The 19,459-nt window shown below is 34.8% G+C and overlaps 1 protein-coding gene across 1 annotated transcript in view; it reads right to left on the bottom strand.

Annotated features, from left to right (window-relative positions):
* ATRNL1 (attractin like 1) overlaps positions 1-19,459 on the bottom strand; it is a 1,097,315-nt gene that overhangs the window by 102,093 nt on the left and 975,763 nt on the right. Inside the window, exon 28 of the mRNA XM_044665614.1 lies at positions 13,019-13,133. Coding sequence (XP_044521549.1) covers positions 13,019-13,133 — 115 coding nt within the window. The remainder of the gene's footprint in view (positions 1-13,018; positions 13,134-19,459) is intronic.

Below are 19,459 nucleotides of genomic sequence, written 5' to 3'. Positions count from 1 at the left end.
GCTTGTATAACTTTGCTATGAGAACATTACAGGTTGTTTTTTTTTTTTAAATTCTCTCAGGGCAAGAATGTTTAGTCACTTAAAAATAACTTCTATGAGGAAGGATGGAATCATTGCCCCAGAGATGCCTAGCTCCCAGCTGGAAGTCACTTACAGGAAAGAGAGGGAGGCACCGAGTAAAAATGAAAGGGCACCCTCAACCTGTTACTGGGGAACCTTCTCATTTGTATTAAATCATCAGAATGGAAAGAGAAGAGAAGGTCCTCCAGCATTTTCTCTCAGTGGTTGGCAGAGTTATCAATCAGCATCAGGCCATCTTGTGAATCTGTTAAATAACAACATCTATCCTACAAGTCACAAGACATTGCATATCTGGACATGCATTTTACACAATCTTTAGCTATTCCTGCTTTGTCACCAATATAACATTCTAGCATAATCCCCGGGAACCTTCTGTTAAAGTATCAAGCATTCTTGTGAAATAGAAACACATCTTTAATGATCAATTAAGCAGAAAACTTCTAGTTGATCCATTATTTTAAGCAGGGCTACATTTAAAAGATCATCCGGTCAACCTCTAGCATGTAGAACAATGGCTTAATTTACATTTTTATGTTATATCCCTCCTGTTCCAATATCAGATCAATATTTAGTTTATGTCAAAGAAATCTTGTCTATTTTAACCAAATCTTTATTTACTCCTTGGCTTTATAAGTTGATTTGTTGAGTTGCTTCCTTGATGACAGTTTCAGAAATCATTTGGGTTGGTGATCAATGACATTATTTGTTGGCAGAGGGTCAAAAGGGAACAGCAGAGTTGTATAACCTTGTATAGTCATTTCATTGCTGCTTTCTGTGAATGCCATCCAACTATGAGGACAACTAACATACATACAGGAATCTACATTCCTGTGAGAATTAGGAGAAATTATTTATTTTTATGGTTCAATATAGGAAATCAGTGTGAAATCTAGAAAAGTATGATATAAAGTTAAAATAAAATGTGACATAAAATCATATATTTAGGATGAGAAAGGACCTTAGAATTCATGTAGTCCAAACACTTTATAAGGCTCAGAGATCTAGTGATTTGCCTAATGTCACACATAGAGTATGGCAGGAGATGTAGTTGAATCCTCTTCCTCCAACTCCAAAACCAACACTTTTTTCAATGTATTATTCGAAAGGAAAGCAATGAAAGTCCAACTCAAAGAAGGAAAGCTTTGAGATGGACTTAAAACATGCCATACTGAAAATATCACTTGATATATTGCTTTGTGGTACTGGTGACCAATGTTTTGATTTTCATTGCTCCTCAAAGCCAGAGAACTACATTTTAATAGATATATTCTATAAAAAATACAAGTGCTGCTTTTACATTTTAAATCCATGAACTGTAACTTGGATTCTATGTGAAATAATATTATATGGGAAATCATAAAACCCACTGTATCAAAGTTTATAGAACTGAAATCAACTTTTCTTTGGTTCCTAGCAAAGTTTATAGTGGAAAACTATTTATCTTTCTTATCTCTTTGCTGAAAGAAGACCCTCTTTTAATGGGTAGATATTTTATTCCTTTATTCATTCAGTCATTTATCAGCAATTATCTATTGACCACCTACTGAAGTGCTAAGTAATATGGAAGATCCAAAGATGGAAAAGTTACAGCCTTTAAGGCACTGAAGAGCTACTAGGAGAGAAAAGAAAAATACATGAACAATTCTAGGCCTAGATAGAATGTGATAAGACCCACAAGAGGGGAACTAAAGGCAAAAAGACTAGTTCTGTAGACAAAAGCCTCCTCCTTCAACTCTGATCATGACTTTAGATGTTAGGTGAAAGATCTCTTAGCTTGCCAATCTTCTCATCTGTGATTTCGAACTTTACTCTACCACAGCTCCCAATATTAAATGAGATTTAAGATATGACTATTATTTCACATCCGTGATTTTAAATGTAGAAATTCTATCCTCTGATCACAATCTTCTACTCTACCATGACTACTGTTGACTCCTAAAACTATTTTCTAACCTCACCAAAACCTTCAGTCTATCTGACCCTTTGCTTTTAGTGAATCATTTCTCTTTTGGTCTAATTTTCCTCTCTTTGCAGTCTTGACACTATATTGACCAGTGCAACTATAAACTGTTCTCCAACTTTTATTTCTCTGTTCTGTTGCTCTATTGGCCTTCACCCTCTGCCAATCCCCAAAGTATATATCAACTTCTCCTACTTTTCTGATCCACTAATTTTTCTGAGCTAATCAGATATTTAGCATCCCTCACTGCTCTAAGAAAACATTTTTAATTGTCTTGATTGATTACATCTCAGGTTTTTATAGGATACTTCTAATTATATCTTTTCAAGTTTCTAGCATCTTTCCCAATTTCTTTTCTCTCAACAGAAATCCTTTTATTTTACTTATTTTGAGTTTGAGTATCCTGTAATGAGCTGCATATCTATTGTCTAGAAAAGTCTAGAAAAGATCAAAAAAGTTCATCACTAGGTTGACCCCAGGTTGATGAAATTTTGGGTTCAGTTAAAAGGGCCTCTGACCCTTTGGAGTACCCATAGTTCTAAGACCAAGTTAATATCTCATCTGCAGATCAGTACTTTTCCCTTATAAGTGGATAAATCTATAGAAACAGCTGGACTTGCTGTTTTGCTTATATTCATCTGGTGTTAGCACTGACTAATCATAGGAGATCATTGGGAACGATAGGCAACAAGCATAAATGGTGCTGAAATAGTTAAAGCATTGAATAATTTTTTTTAAAATATGTTTTTTCCTAGAACAAATGGGTTGATATTTGTACTAATGTAAAAGCAATAGTGGGTAAAACCACTGACACCTTAGCGCAAAGGCTACTCTACTACCAGTATCATTAGTCATATTCTTCACTGGCATGCACTCCTCCTACTTTAATTTAAAATTGTTTTTGATGAAACAATAAAATAAATCTTTTCAGTATTCTGTGTTGAAATGGAAGGTATGCAAAGAAACATTTCTGCTACATATGCAAGTATGATGCCTGCCTCTAGGAAGTGCATTTGTGTGACCGAACTAAGAGCTGAACTAGCCACTTTTTCCTGTTATGTGGTTTGTACAAACTAACGTTATTGAGACTTAGGCATTTGACAGACATTTTCTTGAAAACAGATGAAGCAAGCCTGTCACTTCAAGGAAAACAACTAACTGTATTTGTTGCCAATGAGGAAATCTGATCTTTTGAGCAAGAATCAGAATTCTGAAAAGTTTATATCTACCACTGTGTTTGACAGATTCTCAATACTTAGACTTTTATTATGAAATCAGTGGTGATATTTAAATCTCGAGATCTATCTATCATCTCCAGATAATCTGATAAAGACAGCTTAGTTGATAAGGAAATTAGGGGACATGGGAGATCTTTTACCTCATGCTTCCAGCTCTGTCTCTTGCAGCATGGAGTTTTTTATATATATTTCAAGACTTATTTCACACAAAAGAACCCCCCCCCCCCGAAACTTTGTGTTTGGGCAGAAACCACAAATTATGTCATATCAAAGCACAATAAAGTTATAGTTTTACAAAGAATTTTCTTATGAAGATAATGCTGGATGAGAAAAAAGTCCCAAGGCTAAAAATGAGCCTCACTTTATCTAAAAGTTATTTTGCCTGAGTTTGCCACTCTGTGACCTTGGGATGCCTGGAGCAGTTAGAGAGAGATACCCACAGCTGCAGCTTTACTCTGCTGAGTGAAAAAAGGCTGTTAACTCATTAAGTGCTGGTTTACTAAGAACTTAAAGTTTTCCTAGAGGCTATAATGTTTTTTCAATAAGAAAAGGTGTGGATCATAAAAGAGGAGTCTTAATGGCTCCTAACATTTAAATGCTATTTTTTTATTTTGCATAATGAAACATAATAACATTTGGAGAATCTGCATAACTCAAAATCACCAATATTTTCCAAATGACAAGTGGATGTCGTTATAAATCATCATGGCTAAAAGATCCATTCAAACTTCAAGAAAGACCAATGGATTTTAATGTAGTAGAATAAGAAAAGTTTGCTAATGTGACAATATCTGATTCCAATGGCAACTAACCTTAAAGTAGTTACCACTAGGCAAGTTTTGGTATATTTTCAAAGAAAAATGCCTATAACTATCTGAAAAGGCTATTAAAATATTTGTACCCTTTTCACTTACATAGCTCTATAAGACTGGATTGTCTTCCTATCATTCAATCAAAACAATATAGCATAATGAGTTGAACACAGAAACAGAAATGGGAATCCAGCTGTTCTACTAAACTAGACATTAAAAAGATTTATAAAAATCTAAAACAGTGTCTCTTACTGTTCTCACTAAATTTTTGTTTGTTTTGGGAAAACAGTTATTTTTCATAAAATGTTATTCATGTTACCATTTAATGGGTTTACTAAGTTATTTAATATTAATAGGTTTATTGTTATTTAAAATTAAATCATAAATATTTTTAAATTATCATTTTTAATTACTAACAGAGAATATTGATAGATATGAATCAAATAAACAAAAGTTCCTTAGGGTCCTAGATATTATTTCATAGTGTGACAAGGTCTGGAAACCCAAAAATGGAAAATGGTTCTTTAAAAATATTTCTGGGAGGGGATTTGTTTCTGAGTCTAAAGAGATCAAGACATAAGTATTACAAGATAAGATGTGATATTATTAATTTTAATCAAGTCCAAAATAATATTGTCTTAACAGAAGAGTAATAGTCCCTATAAAATCTAGAAAAAAGGGGAATAAAAGTATGTCTTCACTACTGATCTGAGAATGATCATTTTTCACTGTATTTTCTTCATAGTTTTTTTTTCCACCTTTTCAAATTATGTTATTGGTACCACCATTATCTTGGTCATCCAAGTTTGAAATCTCAGTCTTTTGTGCTTCCCTTTCTCCCTTATAATCAATTTCCAAATTCTGTTGATTCTATCTGAAAATCTTTCAGTGACTCCCTACTCTTACTACTTATTAAATTAAATTAGAAATCTCCCTATATAGCTATTCCAGTTGAAATACAATCAATCAAACAGTGAGCATTTAAGGGCCCATCATGAGTCAAACACGAAGCATTTTAATTTCTAGGACAACTGAGATAAAATTTTGGCAGTCCTAGACCCATAAGGAATCTTACATTACATTGAATTAGGAAGGCAGCATGTATATATTTTACTAAATAAAACCTGTACCAAACAAATATAAGACCATGAGGGGGCAGGAAGTGAGATCAGCAAAGCCTTCATTTAGAAAGTGATACTTCAACTAAACTTTGAACAAACTAGGGATTTTAAAAAGTAGTGGTAAGGAGGGAATACATTTTAGGCTTGAAGATATTCACTTCAAAATCCAAAGGCAGAGCATAGAGTGTCATGTGTGATCAAAAGCAAGGAGGCTCTTTTGCTGGCTCATGTGAAGCTTAACAACCTTGGCATGTTCCTTTACTTGTCTCTCTCCTTTATCCAAAATACCCAACTCACTACCAAACCTTGCACTTTTACCTTATCAAAATAGCTTATATTCTTATCCTTGTCTCTATAATGGTATGGCCTCAATCCCAGTCCTCATCAGCACTTTTTGTGTTATTTTAATAGTGTTCATTTCCCCCCTTTCCTTCTTCAGTAATGCTTTATTTTTTCCAATTGCATGTAACAATAACTTTTACATTTAGTTTCTAACATTTCCAGTTCCAAATTCTCTCTCTCTCCCTTCCTCTTCTCTCCCTTCCCAAAGACAGTTAGCAATTTGATATTGTAATATGTGTGCAACATTAAAAAAAAAACCAAACATTTCTTTGTGTTGTGTGGTGGGAAAAATACTACGAAGAAAATACAGTGAAAAATGACATTCTTTGATTTGCATTCTGACTCCATCAATCCTTTCTTTTGTGAATAGCATTTTTCATCATGAGACCTTTGGGATTGTCTTGGCTCATTGTGTATCTGAGAATAATGAAGTCATTCACAATTGTTCATCTTTTAGTATTACTGTCCCTGTGTACAATGTTTTCCTAGTTCTGCTCACTTCACTCTGCATCAATTTATGTAAATCATTCCAGAATTTTCTGAAATCCTCCTATTTTTCATATCTTATTATACAATCATATACCACAACTTCTTTAGTCATCCCCCAATTGATGGATGTCCCATCAGTTTTCAATTCTTTACCTCCACAGAAAGAGCTGCTACATGGTCTTCTATGCTTCCTTCCCTGGTTCAGGTTTCTTCCCACTCCAATCTATCTTTCATACAGATGCCAAAGTAATTTCTCTAAGAAAAGGATCTGACAATATCATCCCTTATTCAATAAACTTCAGTGTCTCCCTATGACCTCTAGGATCAAGTATGAAGACCTTTGTTTGGCATTCATGGCTCTCCAAAATCTTATCCCTGCCTACATTTCCAGTCTTTTCCCACTTTACTCCCTTTCAGGTATTCTACAACTCTACAACCTTGTGATATTGTTAGATTATCTTTCCTATTTCCATACTTTTGGACCGCCCTTTCCTCATTCCTAGAATGCATACCCTAGTCACCTCCACCTCTTCACATCCCTGGCTTCTTCCAAGACATAGTTCAAACATTCCATTCTGCAGGAAGCCTTCTTAGACTTCTCAGTCACTTGAGCCTTTGTCTATAAGGTTACCTTTTCTCTCCTCTGTATCTATCCTTTCAGTAAGGTAAGAACTTGTTCATTTTCATGTTTTCCCCATTCCCTACAATTATATAAGCTCATTGAGGGAAGGGATTGTTGGGGGGGGGTAGGTTCCTTTTTATTCCTAGTGCTTCACACATTGTATGCCATGTAGAAAGTCCTTAATAAATGCTTGCTGATTGATTTTACATAATGGAAACTGGAAGATAGGTTGGAGCCTTGTTGTAAAAAGCTTTAGAGGCCAAATAGCATTTTTGCTTAAACTCTAACTAAAAAGAAATGAGAGATTCTCTGAGGCAAAGGTAAGGAGGAAGTGCATTCTAGACAGAGGGCAGCCAATACAAAGGTAGGATGATGGGAAATGGACTGTCATGTGGCTGGATCATAGAGTGAAGGAGAGACAGTAATGCTCCAGCAAGGCTAGAAACATAATGTGGGGCCAGGTTGAGTAAGACTTAAAAAGTTAAACAGAAGAATTTATATTTTATACTAATGTCAATAAGAAGCCACTAGAATTGGTTAAGTGGGGGGGTTGTCTCATGATCAGATTTGTTCTTAATGAAAATTAGTTTGGCAGAAATATGAACTGAAATGGTGAGAAGCTTAAGGTAGGAAGAACAATTAGAAAACTATTGCAATAATTTAGGTAAGTACTGAAGAGGGCAAAAGGTGATAAACAAAGGCGATAATTGTGAGATGGGATACAATTGATTGGAGGGAAAAGATGTGAAAGTAGAAAGGCAAGATTTGGCAACTGATTTAGATATATGAAGTAAGCAAAAGACAAGTCAAGAATAATACTGAGTACACAAATCTGAGAGACTGGAAAGATGATATTGCTTTCAAAAGAGAGAAAGAAGTTTGGAGGAGTGCTTGGTTTTGGGAAGGGGAATGATGAATTCAGTTTGTGAAGTGCTGAGTTTAAAATATCCCTAGAACTAACTAGTTTGATGTCTTATAGTCAATATTTGCTGTGTGACTGAAGCTCAGGGTAAAGATTGACCCTGGATATATAGATCTGGGAATCCTCTACAGAGAGATAATATGTATGCTTAACTATCTGATGAGGTTATGATGATAAGAGAGAGAGAGTTAATGGAAAGAAGAAAAGAGAAGCTAGGCAAAATACCTTTGAGAATAATGACTGGGGAGCATGATGAACCAGCAAAGGAGACTGAAAAGGAGCAGTCTTAAAAACAGGAGGCAAACCAGGAGGGTACTCAAGAAACCTTAAAAGGATATGGTGTCTAGGAGGAGAAGGTGGCCAACAGTGACAAAATGCATTAGGTAGGTCAAAATGGACTAGGACAGAAACATCCTCTATCTCAGTTAAAGTGGTATCAATCTGAAAAAGGGAATTTCAGATTTTTAACTTTATTAGCAATACTATGTGGCATCTGAGAAAGTTCAGGCTAAATAAAAATATCTATTTTTTCATTTAAATAAAATCATAAAAGCATGGTTTTTGTATTGTATATTCTGATTGCTTTGATTTTTATCTTAGATGGCAAACTTAATCTATTCCTCATTTAATTACTAAGAAAAATACTCTTTAATTCTATGGCAACAGTAGTGGTTACATTTTTTTACTTATACTTAGAAAGAACTCTATTTTAGTATCCATTTCATTTTGATGCTACTTGAAAGTGCCCTGGGACCTTGAAATCCAGGGGGAGTGGAGACATGCTTTTTGTTTTACACCACACTACCAAGCTAGTTAACATGCTACCTTTTCCATGGGAACATCATTCTTTAAACCAAGTTCAGGTCATAGAGGAAAGTGAACAGATGCCTACAGCATAAATCCCACACATAAGTGGTGAGGGTTGGTACCATTGGCTGTGCTTACTCCTAGAAACAGTAGGAATGAAACAGCAGGCAGTGCAATATGATGGGGATGAGCTGAATGAGCTGAGCTCCAGGTATGCCAGGAAGCTAGCCTAATATGTTTTTTCTTTCCTTTACTCTGAGATGAATAGTAGTTCCAAAACATCTGAATTGATTATGCTTAAGAAAAAAATAAGGAATTACAGTAACATCCCCTCATAGATGAATTGGTCAGTGTACAAACACCCATCATTCTAGCTTTCCTTTTGGTTCTGGAGGGAATGAAAGCTACTGAAAGGGCCTAACATTTTCAGAAAGGTAAAAATGAAAAAGCTGACCACAATCCAAATAATAAATAGAGAAATATAGTTGAAATGTCTCTAGGTGGGAGGAAAAATCCTTAATAGAACAAACAAAATGAGCCCATGTCATTCTTACTTTTTTAAAATTACCACTTGCTAAAAATGTGCAAAGAAACAGTAAAAAAGGCATCAATGTGTTTTTGATCATTCTTATGCTATTATTGGAATGCAGTAAATGAGCCCAAAGCCATTTTATTCATGCAATATATCTCTGGTCTTTCCCAACTCCAACCTTTATGTTTTTAATTCATGACATTGAAGAAAAGGTATGATCTACCCTGTTTAATACTTCAGAAGGTGGGTGGGGAACAAAAGCATTTGAAAAGCATTTCCTTGCCTGTTTAAGGATAATCAGAAATTGTATTCTTCCAAAATCATCTTACAGAGGCAATATGTTTTTAACTAGGATGATATAAATTCCAAATAATTCAACATGTGTATAATTTCTCTTTTTCATAGACAATACTGCAGCCTGATAGCAAAGACACCATATTCTATGGTGGTTCCTCTCTACAATGATGACTTTTGAGCCCACATAGGATGGTGTTTGCATAAGTCTTATTTGCTAGTAAAAATTCAACAAGTTTTTGTTAAACATATACTACTTTCAAGACCTAGCGTTAGATTTTGGGGATACATATACAAAATAAAAATTGAAGGTTGGGGAATGGGGGTAGGTAGTGACAGCATACATCTACAGATAAATATATACATGATAATAAAAATAAAACCAACCCTTACTTTCTGTCTTAGACTAAGTTTTGGTTTCAGGGCTGAAGAATGGTAAGGGCTAGGCACTTGGAGTTAATGACTTGTCCAAGGTCACACAGTTAGAAAGTGAATGAGGTCAGATCTGTCTTCAGATCTGTCTCTTTATCCCCTGAGCCACTTAGCTGTCCCTATACATGATAATATGAAGAGAGAGGGCATTAATAAGAAGGATTTTTTTAGTATTTGGTTAATGAGTTGAGTTTTCAAGAAAACGAAGGATTCTAAGAGTCAAAGGTGAGGATGGAGTATGTTGCTGGTCTAGGGGAAAAGCTTTTTAAAGATATGGTGGTAAAGAAATCATGGCATGTTAGGAACCAGAAAATAAATCAGTCTGACTGGAATGCATAGTACATGAGGGGAAATCACATGAAATAGTCTGGGAAAAGAGAGACTGGAGCAGGCTTATGAAGAGTTTAAAGTGCCAGGTTGAAGTGTTTGTATTTTATTTCAAAAATAATAAGGACTCACTGAAACACATTAAGCAGAAGAGTGATGTGGTCAGATTTGTATTTCAGGAAGCTTCTTTTGTAGATATGTGATCGATGGATTGGAGAGGGGAGGGACTAGAATCTTGGAGTCCTCTTAAAAGGCTACTGCCACAGTTCAGGTGAAGGTGATTGGTAGACATGTGATGAAAGATGATGTGGTAAGCTATTCCCCAAATTATAAATGGGCAAGATATATGAATAGACATTTTTTGGATGAAGAGATCAAATCCATAAATAGGTATATGAAAAAAATGCTCTGTCACTATCAATTAGAGAAATACAAACCAAAACAATTTTGAGATGCCATCTCATGCCCATCAGATTGGCTAAAATGACAAAAAGGCACATGACAAATGTTAGAGGAAATGCAGAGGAAATGGGGAAACTAATACCTTGTTGGTGGAGCTGTGAACTGATCCAACCATTTTAGATGGTAATTTGGAATTATACCCAGAGAATTACAAAACTATGTATATACCTTTAGATGTAGCAAATTACCATTACTGGGTCTATTTGCCCAAAGAGGTCAGGGGCGGAAAAAGGACCTTTATGTTCCAAAATATTTGTAGTAGCTCTCTTTGTGGTGGCAAAGAACTGGAAATTGAGGGAATGCCCACCAACTGCAGAATGGCTAAACAAATTGTGGGATGGAATACAATTGCACCATAAGAAACAATGAGCAGATTAGTTTAAAGAAAAACTTGGAAAGAACTACATGGGATAATGAACAGTGAAATCCATAGAACCAAGAGAATATACTATAAAAGCTATAGTTTTAATACTTGAATAACTGGTGAATGTTTCTTCCAGAGAATGAACTGAATAATTGAAACATAAGAGACATAAACTAAATATACATATCTATGTCCCAGATGATGCCTTCTATGAAGCAGGGAGGGGAGAGAGGGACTGAGACACTTGTAAATAAATTCTATTAATTAAAAAAAAAGAAAAAAGAGGATATGGTATATAGAATATAAATACATGGACTGAATGAATAAGTCTTGAGTGTTATGACAAGGAAAGGTCAAAACTGGATATAAGGAGATATCTTGATGATTCTGTTTTCTTTTAAATGATTTAATGCCTTTTTAAATAAGAGGTACTGTGATACAACAAAAAGAGCAATTGATTTGGAGTTCAAATTCTCCCTCTGCTCCTTAGGATCATGTGACCTTAAGCAAGTCTCTAAACCTTATCAGACTTCATTTTTTTTTTTGACTGGAGGGTTGACCTAGATGGCCTCTAAGGTCCTTGATAACTCTAAATCTATAACCCTATGAACAGCATTGTGCAACCAATGACTGCCATTCTGAAAAAAAATCTTGCCATCATTCTAAAGAAGAGAATACACATCTAAATGGTACTAATTGATGTACCTTCACTAGACAGTCTATAATTCTTCCCAAATGCCACTTTAGCGTAATAATACATTACTTAAAGAGAAGTAGAATTAACTAGATAATAAGGCATGTAGAATGTGAAGCAGCCAAATAACAAGTACATTGTTATTCTGCTCATTTTCATCTGTCAGAATTTTAAAGGTGAAGGAGACAGAGTACTGGCAATTGTCTTCCCTCTCTATAGCAGTAGATTGTATTGTCAGGGGTCTAGAAGAACCTGGATGCATATAACACAGGCCTGTTTTCATTAATGGAAGTGTTTGCTTTGGAACCTGTCCCAGCTTTAAAACAACATTTCCATTAGCTGAGCACAGTATCTACAATTATCCATCTTATCTGACCAGGGCAAAATCATTCTAGATCCTGTGCCCAGTTTTACAAAATGGTGCTGAAAGCAGAATAGGAAAGGCCTCATTCATACAAAAAGCAAATATATATCTTTGGACCAACAATTACAAATAGTTTATATATATATGAGTACCTGTAATAAATACCAGTAAGGACTATGGATGCACCATGACCACAGTCCTTTGCTCTGATTCAGGAAAGTCTCTGCTCTGTATAAATATGTCCCTATCCAAAATGTTAAAGTTGATTTCTTTTGAGGTTGCACAGTTTCTATTGATTACAGTAGTGATAAATTGAGCAGAGAAATAGGAAAATGAAGGAAGGTCAAAACAAAGTAAAAACACAGAGCAAAACCCTAATAAGAGAAGGAGACATAGGCAGGATAGTGAGATCATCATCAATTACCTTTATTGAAAACTTTGTGGAGCACACCACTTTATTATATGCTTGGAAACAGAAAGGTAAAGGAAATTGATTTTAAAAAGTCCTTGCCCTCAAAACGCATGCATTTCATTAAAATTGGCTAGGGAGAGCAATTAGGAAATAGAAGAATAAAAGGAAAAGGGAAACAAATGGAAGATGACGTGCCTGAGGATATAAAAAGAAGGGCATGTTGTGCTTGGTCTTTGATTTAAGCCCAATGACATAGTCAATGTTAATAAAAGCTTACAAACCTAGATAAAGGATATGCTCCACACCAGACCTTCATTATGGTACTGACAACCTAAGGACATTTAGGAGTTGACTTTTGCTAGCTCTCCAACTATTTGAAAATCTGTTGTTTTTTTTTTAATATGAGTCTCATACTTTTGTTTGCTCATTTGGTATAATCAGAAATGCATTCATTTAATGGGGAAACACTGGGGGAAATGCTCCTATTCTGACTTTGAAGGCTTATGTAATGAGTCACATGTTCTGAGCTATACTGGAACATTCCTCTTTCTTCCCGTCCATGTCAAAGGGATTTCCATTCTAGATTCAAGAGACATCTCAGACTCTTTAATGCATGATTTTCACTGTATTAAAGAGAGACTTTTTTTTTAGGCTGGACACGAAGGGAAATAGAAATTAGACCAGGGAGCCTACCTATACTATTCAGGATTTAGTGATTAGGAATATATCAATGAATATCTTACCTGATTGACCAGGGGGTGGGACACCTGATGGTCCTCTTGGAAGACAAAGAAATACAGTCAGAACTGCTGCTTTGTTCCCTGCACATGGTTCTATTGCAATTGGTTTGGGTGCACCCTGGAAGAAAAAAAATCTATCTTGAGCAGTCATTATCTTATAAAATATACATATATTATTTTATTACAACACAATATAACATAGTGACAAAGAAGCTGGCCTTGGAGCCAGGACCTGGGTTTGAATTTTGACTTTGACATTAACTATGTGACCCTGAATATGTAATTTAGCTTCTCTAAATTTTCTCTAAATAATGGGCACAATAATCCTAGCACCTAACAAGTGAGGATCAAATGACACTTATCACCATTATTGTCATCATCATCAATTATCTGGATCTCTCTCTCTCTCTTTCTTTCTCTCTGTCTGTATCTATCTATCTATCTATCTATCTATCTATCTATCTATCTATCTATCTATCTGTCTGTCTGTCTATATCTATCTATCTATCTATCTATCTATCTATCTATCTATCTATCTATCTGTCTGTCTGTCTGTCTATATCTATCTATCTATCTATCTATCTATCTATCTATCTATCTATCTATCTGTCTGTCTGTCTATATCTATCTATCTATCTATCTATCTATCTATCTATCTATCTATCTACAGATTTATAAGGCATTTAATACATATATCATCTCATTTGATTGTTTCAACAACTCTGTGAAGCAGATGCTATTATTATCCCCATTGTAGAGATGAGTAAATTGAGGTTTAGAGAAGGACTTGCCCAAGATCCCACAGCAAGAAAGTGTCTTGAAGTAAGATTTGTGCTCATATATTCATACTTACCACTCTAGCACTCTATCCACTATACTACCTGGATGCCGCAACATAATTTATATAATGCATGCAAAGAGCTTGGCAAAACTTGAAGTGTTACACAAATGTAATTCGTCAGTACTTTTTAACTCTTATAAGGTTCTAGAAATTTTCATATATGTTTGGCCAGTCTTTTCAGTTGAATTCCTATCACATAGGGGTTATGTCATATTCCTTTGCATTTCTAGAGCCACCACAATGTGGTATACACAGTAGGTACTGAATAAATATTGGTTAAATTAATTTTACTGTACTCATATGTATTTAGTTGAGCTAAAAATTAATGCGAACTAAGATTTCCCTCCATTCTCTTCTTTAGCCAGTGACATACTAAACAACACCTCTTATCTAATTAAACGATCACAAGTCTAAAGGACTCTGTTGGCAGGTTTTTATGGCAATTTATTCAGTGACATACATATTTAATAACTCCCCGAATGCATTTATATTAAGAATATGCCTGCAGGAATCAAGGGGATTGCATGGATGTCTTCCCATTGAAACACCAAAGGAATCATGGGTTAAATACAATACCACCTTCCATGCTGTGAGGGTATAATTTTAGCTTAGAGATGGTGATTGAGGTAATACTATTCAAGTCACTCTGCATGAATTACCCTAGGGAGAAATATCAAAGCCACATCTTTGGATAAAGACAAAATTAGGCAGAAGAAGAAAATGATTTTGCCTTAATTATTGGGATTAATGACTTGTTTAGGTTTCTCCATTGATGCTTACTGACCTGTTCAGAAGTAACTTAGCTACTCACAGTTATTCACCTATATCTGTTAGACTGCCGCACTTTCCAGAAAGTTTAACAAAAGAGGCATTAAAAATAAAATATGTCTTTTTCTTTTAAAACTTAGACTGAAATTTTTGGTGACAATAGTTTTATGTGGTTATAAAAGGTTGTTCCTTTATAGCAGCATAAATCTCAGGTTTTAAAAATTATCATTATGCAGACACAGTTTTGGAGTTTTCAAGATAAAGGCCAGTGACCACTGCAGGACATAAAAGATTTTCTGAGAAAATTTCATGAAGTCTGTAACTACTACAGCTTAAATTTGCTTATTTTTATATTAAGCAAAGTAATAGATGTTTTCAGAATCTGAACTATGAGTGCTTAATTTTTAGTAGCTTCATTTTTGAAATATTTATATCAAAAGTAGAATATAATTATATTTCTTCTTTTGTGACATATATGTGTATGCATATGTATTTGGGTAGACATTTGTCATATTCTAAGACAAAAATTGTTTTTAATCACATTTCTAATCTATTAAATTTTATGTTACATGAAAAATTATATACAGCTATTTTATATTATTATTAAAAGGAATAAGTAATAATTAGAAATAAAATTGAAAATATAATTAATTTGAGTTTTACACATTTGTGATATATTAGAATTTAGAGTCTTTTAGGGATAGTATGGTTTTACTGTTGTCTTTCTTTACCAAAGCCTATTATACTGTTTGACAAATATTTAATAAATTCTGAAAAACTGAATAACAAAAGTTCTTATATATTGCTTCAAAATTCTATTATGTGTCTTTCATGCTTTACCAGGGGTATAGTTATTTGTGTGTGGTAAAGTCTAAATTCCATGGGAGGGTGGTGTCTTGTTATGGCATAAGTTTCTAGTTGGGAGCTTTGCATAGAATCAGTATTTAACAAATATTTTTTTTACTTCCACTAAATTTTCTAAATGCCCCTTTAGAGGAAAAGCAATCATAGATGTCTATTTAATTAGACATTAGTAAATGATAACTTGATATCTCTACCATCATGTAGTATTAAATACTATATTTGAAATAATGATGCTATTAATGCACATGTAACACAGTGATCAGGACCGCTTTTATGTGTTCCCTCTTCCTCTCCTAACAAAGTGGAGAAGATTACAGGGTAGGGATCTTTGTCTGAAGGCCATCTCCTAGGGAGACAGACATGAACCCTACACTCTTGTCCTCAATGACCAGGCTTACCTCTAAGATGACTGATCACTGAATGTAAGGGTCAGGGAAGGGAATGAACTCTTGTTGGAACCACAAATCTTCCCCAATAAAATGTAAGCTCCTTAAGAGCAGAAATGACTCGATTTTTGTGCTGGTAGTCCCAGGGTGTACCACAAAACTGTACACATTCTACATTCTTAATAGGTAGTTAAATGGTGAAATGGATAAAGCGCTGGAACCAGAATAAGGAAAACCCAAATTCAAACATGGCCTCAGATGACTGTATAATCCTGGTCAAGTCATTTAACCATTATCTTCCTCTGTTTCCTCGTCCATAAAATGGACATAACAATGGAACCTAGCTCCTAGGGTTGTTGTAAAGAAAACAAAATGAAATATTTGTAAAATGCTTCGTAGAAGTTAAGGTCCTGTATAATTATAGTTACAAATGATTTCTTGGTTCCTGTGGTCTATAAAAGCAAGATATGAAATGGTTCAAAACTTTTTTTTTCACTTTCTTTTCCCATACTTTCTCTCCCTTGGAATTCTAGACTATGTCACAAAAAGTGTTTAGGGGTGGTAGTGGTGACAGTGGTGGTGGTTTCTCCCATTTCCATCCATTCCAGGAGCAGAAAATTATGAGTCAGAAAAAGGACATGGCGAGCTTTCTATGTTTGTCCATGTATCCTGAGAGGAATCGGTTGACCTTGAGGTCCATCCTGGCTGCCTTGCATACTTCTGTTTCCTTCTTCTGATACCAGGACAAAGGATAGGGTGGATTAATTCAGAATGGACTTTCTATGCAAGTTTAAGTGTTTTCAGGGTCTTAAGAAACCAAGAGTTCCTGAGTTTGAATCCAGCACTAACATCCTGGAAGTGGATCCACTTAAGAGGCTTCTTATTGGAGAGGGATCAAAGATTTAGAGATGGAGAAGGACTTAAAGGCCATAGAGTCCAAAACTTGCATTTTGCAAATGAGGAACTGAGGTTCCAAAAGGGTAAATGTCTTGATTAGGGTTGTAAAAGGGACCTTCAAAAAAAAAAGTAACAGAAATAGAAGTTGAAACTGGATCTTCTGCCCCAAGTCTAGCCTACCTTCTACACTTCAGTTGAAGGAATAAAGTCATGTTATGGGGCATGATGAAGGACAGAGGGGATGTGGCCCTTGTCAATTCTACTTTTGTCTGGAATTGCTCATTGTGTAGGTCTCAGATGATTTAGAAATATTTATTCAGCAATCCCTTACAGTGTCTTTACATTTGTAGAATAGTCTGGTACATAGTGCTTTACATTCTAAATTTGTTGTTGGGCTCCTGGGAGCCTTTTGTGTTTTAAGTATTTTATACAGTCAATGAAATAAAGACTTAATACCTAATACTCATATTGTACTTTGAGTGCCTATTGGAGGTTGGATATTCTGTTACCCACATCTGGCATTCTAGCTGAGACATATATAAGTTTCCTTTAGAAATGATTATAGCTTTGCTCTAGGTGGAGGCATGAAGCAAAAGAATGAGAACGACTCACTTGAGGACCAGTTCTGAGACTCATAAGTGCATGAGAGCAATAAGACCTTGGGAGGCAGGGGATGGGATGAGTGAGACAGAGCTGTACTATTGATTATAGATAAATAAAATAAATAACATTAGTGACTAAAATTAAAGTTGCACCATCCAATTTAAACAAAAAGTTGAGAAATAAAAGTTTTTCACTGTTTAGAGTACTTGGAACAACAAATATGGCTAACTGGCAAGCAGTATATAATTTATCAACATAATTTGACATTTAGAAAAATTTGCAAAAAGGATATGAACATATTGAGCATTGATAAACTTTTTTTAAAACAGAGGGAAAAGGTAAAAGAGGAAAAATGTGACAAATAGCCTGCCACACTTACAAGCAAAAAACTCAGTGGCAATGAAACTCTTTGCAATATACCAATTGAAATGGCCATTAAGTGGAAGAGTAGAATGTTATAATTCTGTGAAGGTCATTAAATAACAGACTTTTGACTGCCAATTTTGCTTATGGCTCCTTCCAAGATAATTATGCAACATCTAACTATTATAATATAGTTCATATTTACTTTTATTTACAAAAATTTCCATAAAGGAAAATTAACAAAAGAAATATTACCTAATTAAAATGAAAACTAGTAGTTAATACTTTCCCTACTTCAAAATCTTCCTTAAGTAGTGTTATTCAGGGTATCAAAGAATGATTTAATTTGCTTTGCAGAATTTTATGACAAGAAACCCTTTTTTTTTGCCATTTAATTTTGCAACAGAATTGTATAGAAAAAAACCTGTAATGTTTCTGATAACTTGAGGTGTGTTGGTTAACTAAAGTAACACCATCATGAATCTAGTTCGTTTCACAATGACATAACTTGCTTGCTGAAATGGGCAATAATTAATCATGTATTTTCCATGGTTGCCTTTGAAAGTGATAAGGAATAGGTTTGTCCACAGCACTCAGTGACCAAGATCTATTCCTAGACATTATCAGGTCTGGTATACAGGAAATAGCCAGTATTATACAGTGCCAGAAAGAATCACCAACACTTTTACAATTAGTAGCTCTCGTTTATTAAGCATATATTTCTTTTCTAAAGCCTTTGTTCAGTTCATTGCATTGGGGTATGGGCTTTATTTTATTTTGTTGATACCTAGTTTTTCATTTTTAAATATCCCTTTTTAGCATACAAAGTATCTTAAACAATGTGGATGTGGATTTCAGCATGTAGTAAATATATAAATGAATTACCAGGAAAGTTGCTGAGGTTTTCAATGTATACCACATGCCCCTTAACAAGTGTCTTCCGAAGATAAACCCTGGGAGCCCTTAGATGGTTTCCTACTGGACTGTTGCCATATATCACTGTGCATTTAGAGTATACAAAGGCCTAAGTAAGCTCAAGGGATGAGTCCTTCATGAAGCATATATTCTGACTCCCTCATTAGATAATGTTCTCCTTTAATTTAGTTCTAAATTTTACTCAATATGGAACTGCTTGTCAAGTCCAGGAGAGGGGAGGGAAGAGGGAAGAGAGAGAACATCAATCATATAACCATGGAAAAATACTTAAAAATTAATAAATAAAACCCTTAAAATATAGTTGGAAAGATTTCTCTATTATAAAAATGAATAACATGGAAAAATAAAGAATAGTTGGGACATTGAAAAAATTTACTTAATATAATTATTTTTATTTACTTATCTGTGTATATGTTGATTTCTCCCAGTAAAGTACAAGATTCTTGAGGGCAAGGGATCACATCACTTTTATTATCTGCTCCTTTCTCCTTACCTTCACTGGACTTGAATGAATATGCTAACTAAATGCAGAATCCTTATGGGCCTCTTAAGGAAACTCTCAGATATGGTTTTGCTCATATTCCACAGTCTGAGAATGATTTGGTGTATATTTTGCAGGGTACCACGGACAGCTACCATGACAAGAGTGGTTGCCCTCAGGTGCTAATGGCTCTAAGGAGGTCAACTTCACTGTACTCCTCCTCCTGATTTCAGGTTGCTGAATGGTGGTCCTGAGGTTACATTTGATTGCCTAAACTTAAATTATTTGATGACTTCTACAATGTG

The sequence above is a fragment of the Gracilinanus agilis genome, chromosome 2 (genome assembly GCF_016433145.1).
Source record: "Gracilinanus agilis isolate LMUSP501 chromosome 2, AgileGrace, whole genome shotgun sequence".
In the NCBI taxonomy this organism is placed as follows: Eukaryota; Metazoa; Chordata; class Mammalia; order Didelphimorphia; family Didelphidae; genus Gracilinanus; species Gracilinanus agilis.
This window is presented reverse-complemented; position numbering and strand designations above follow the sequence as displayed.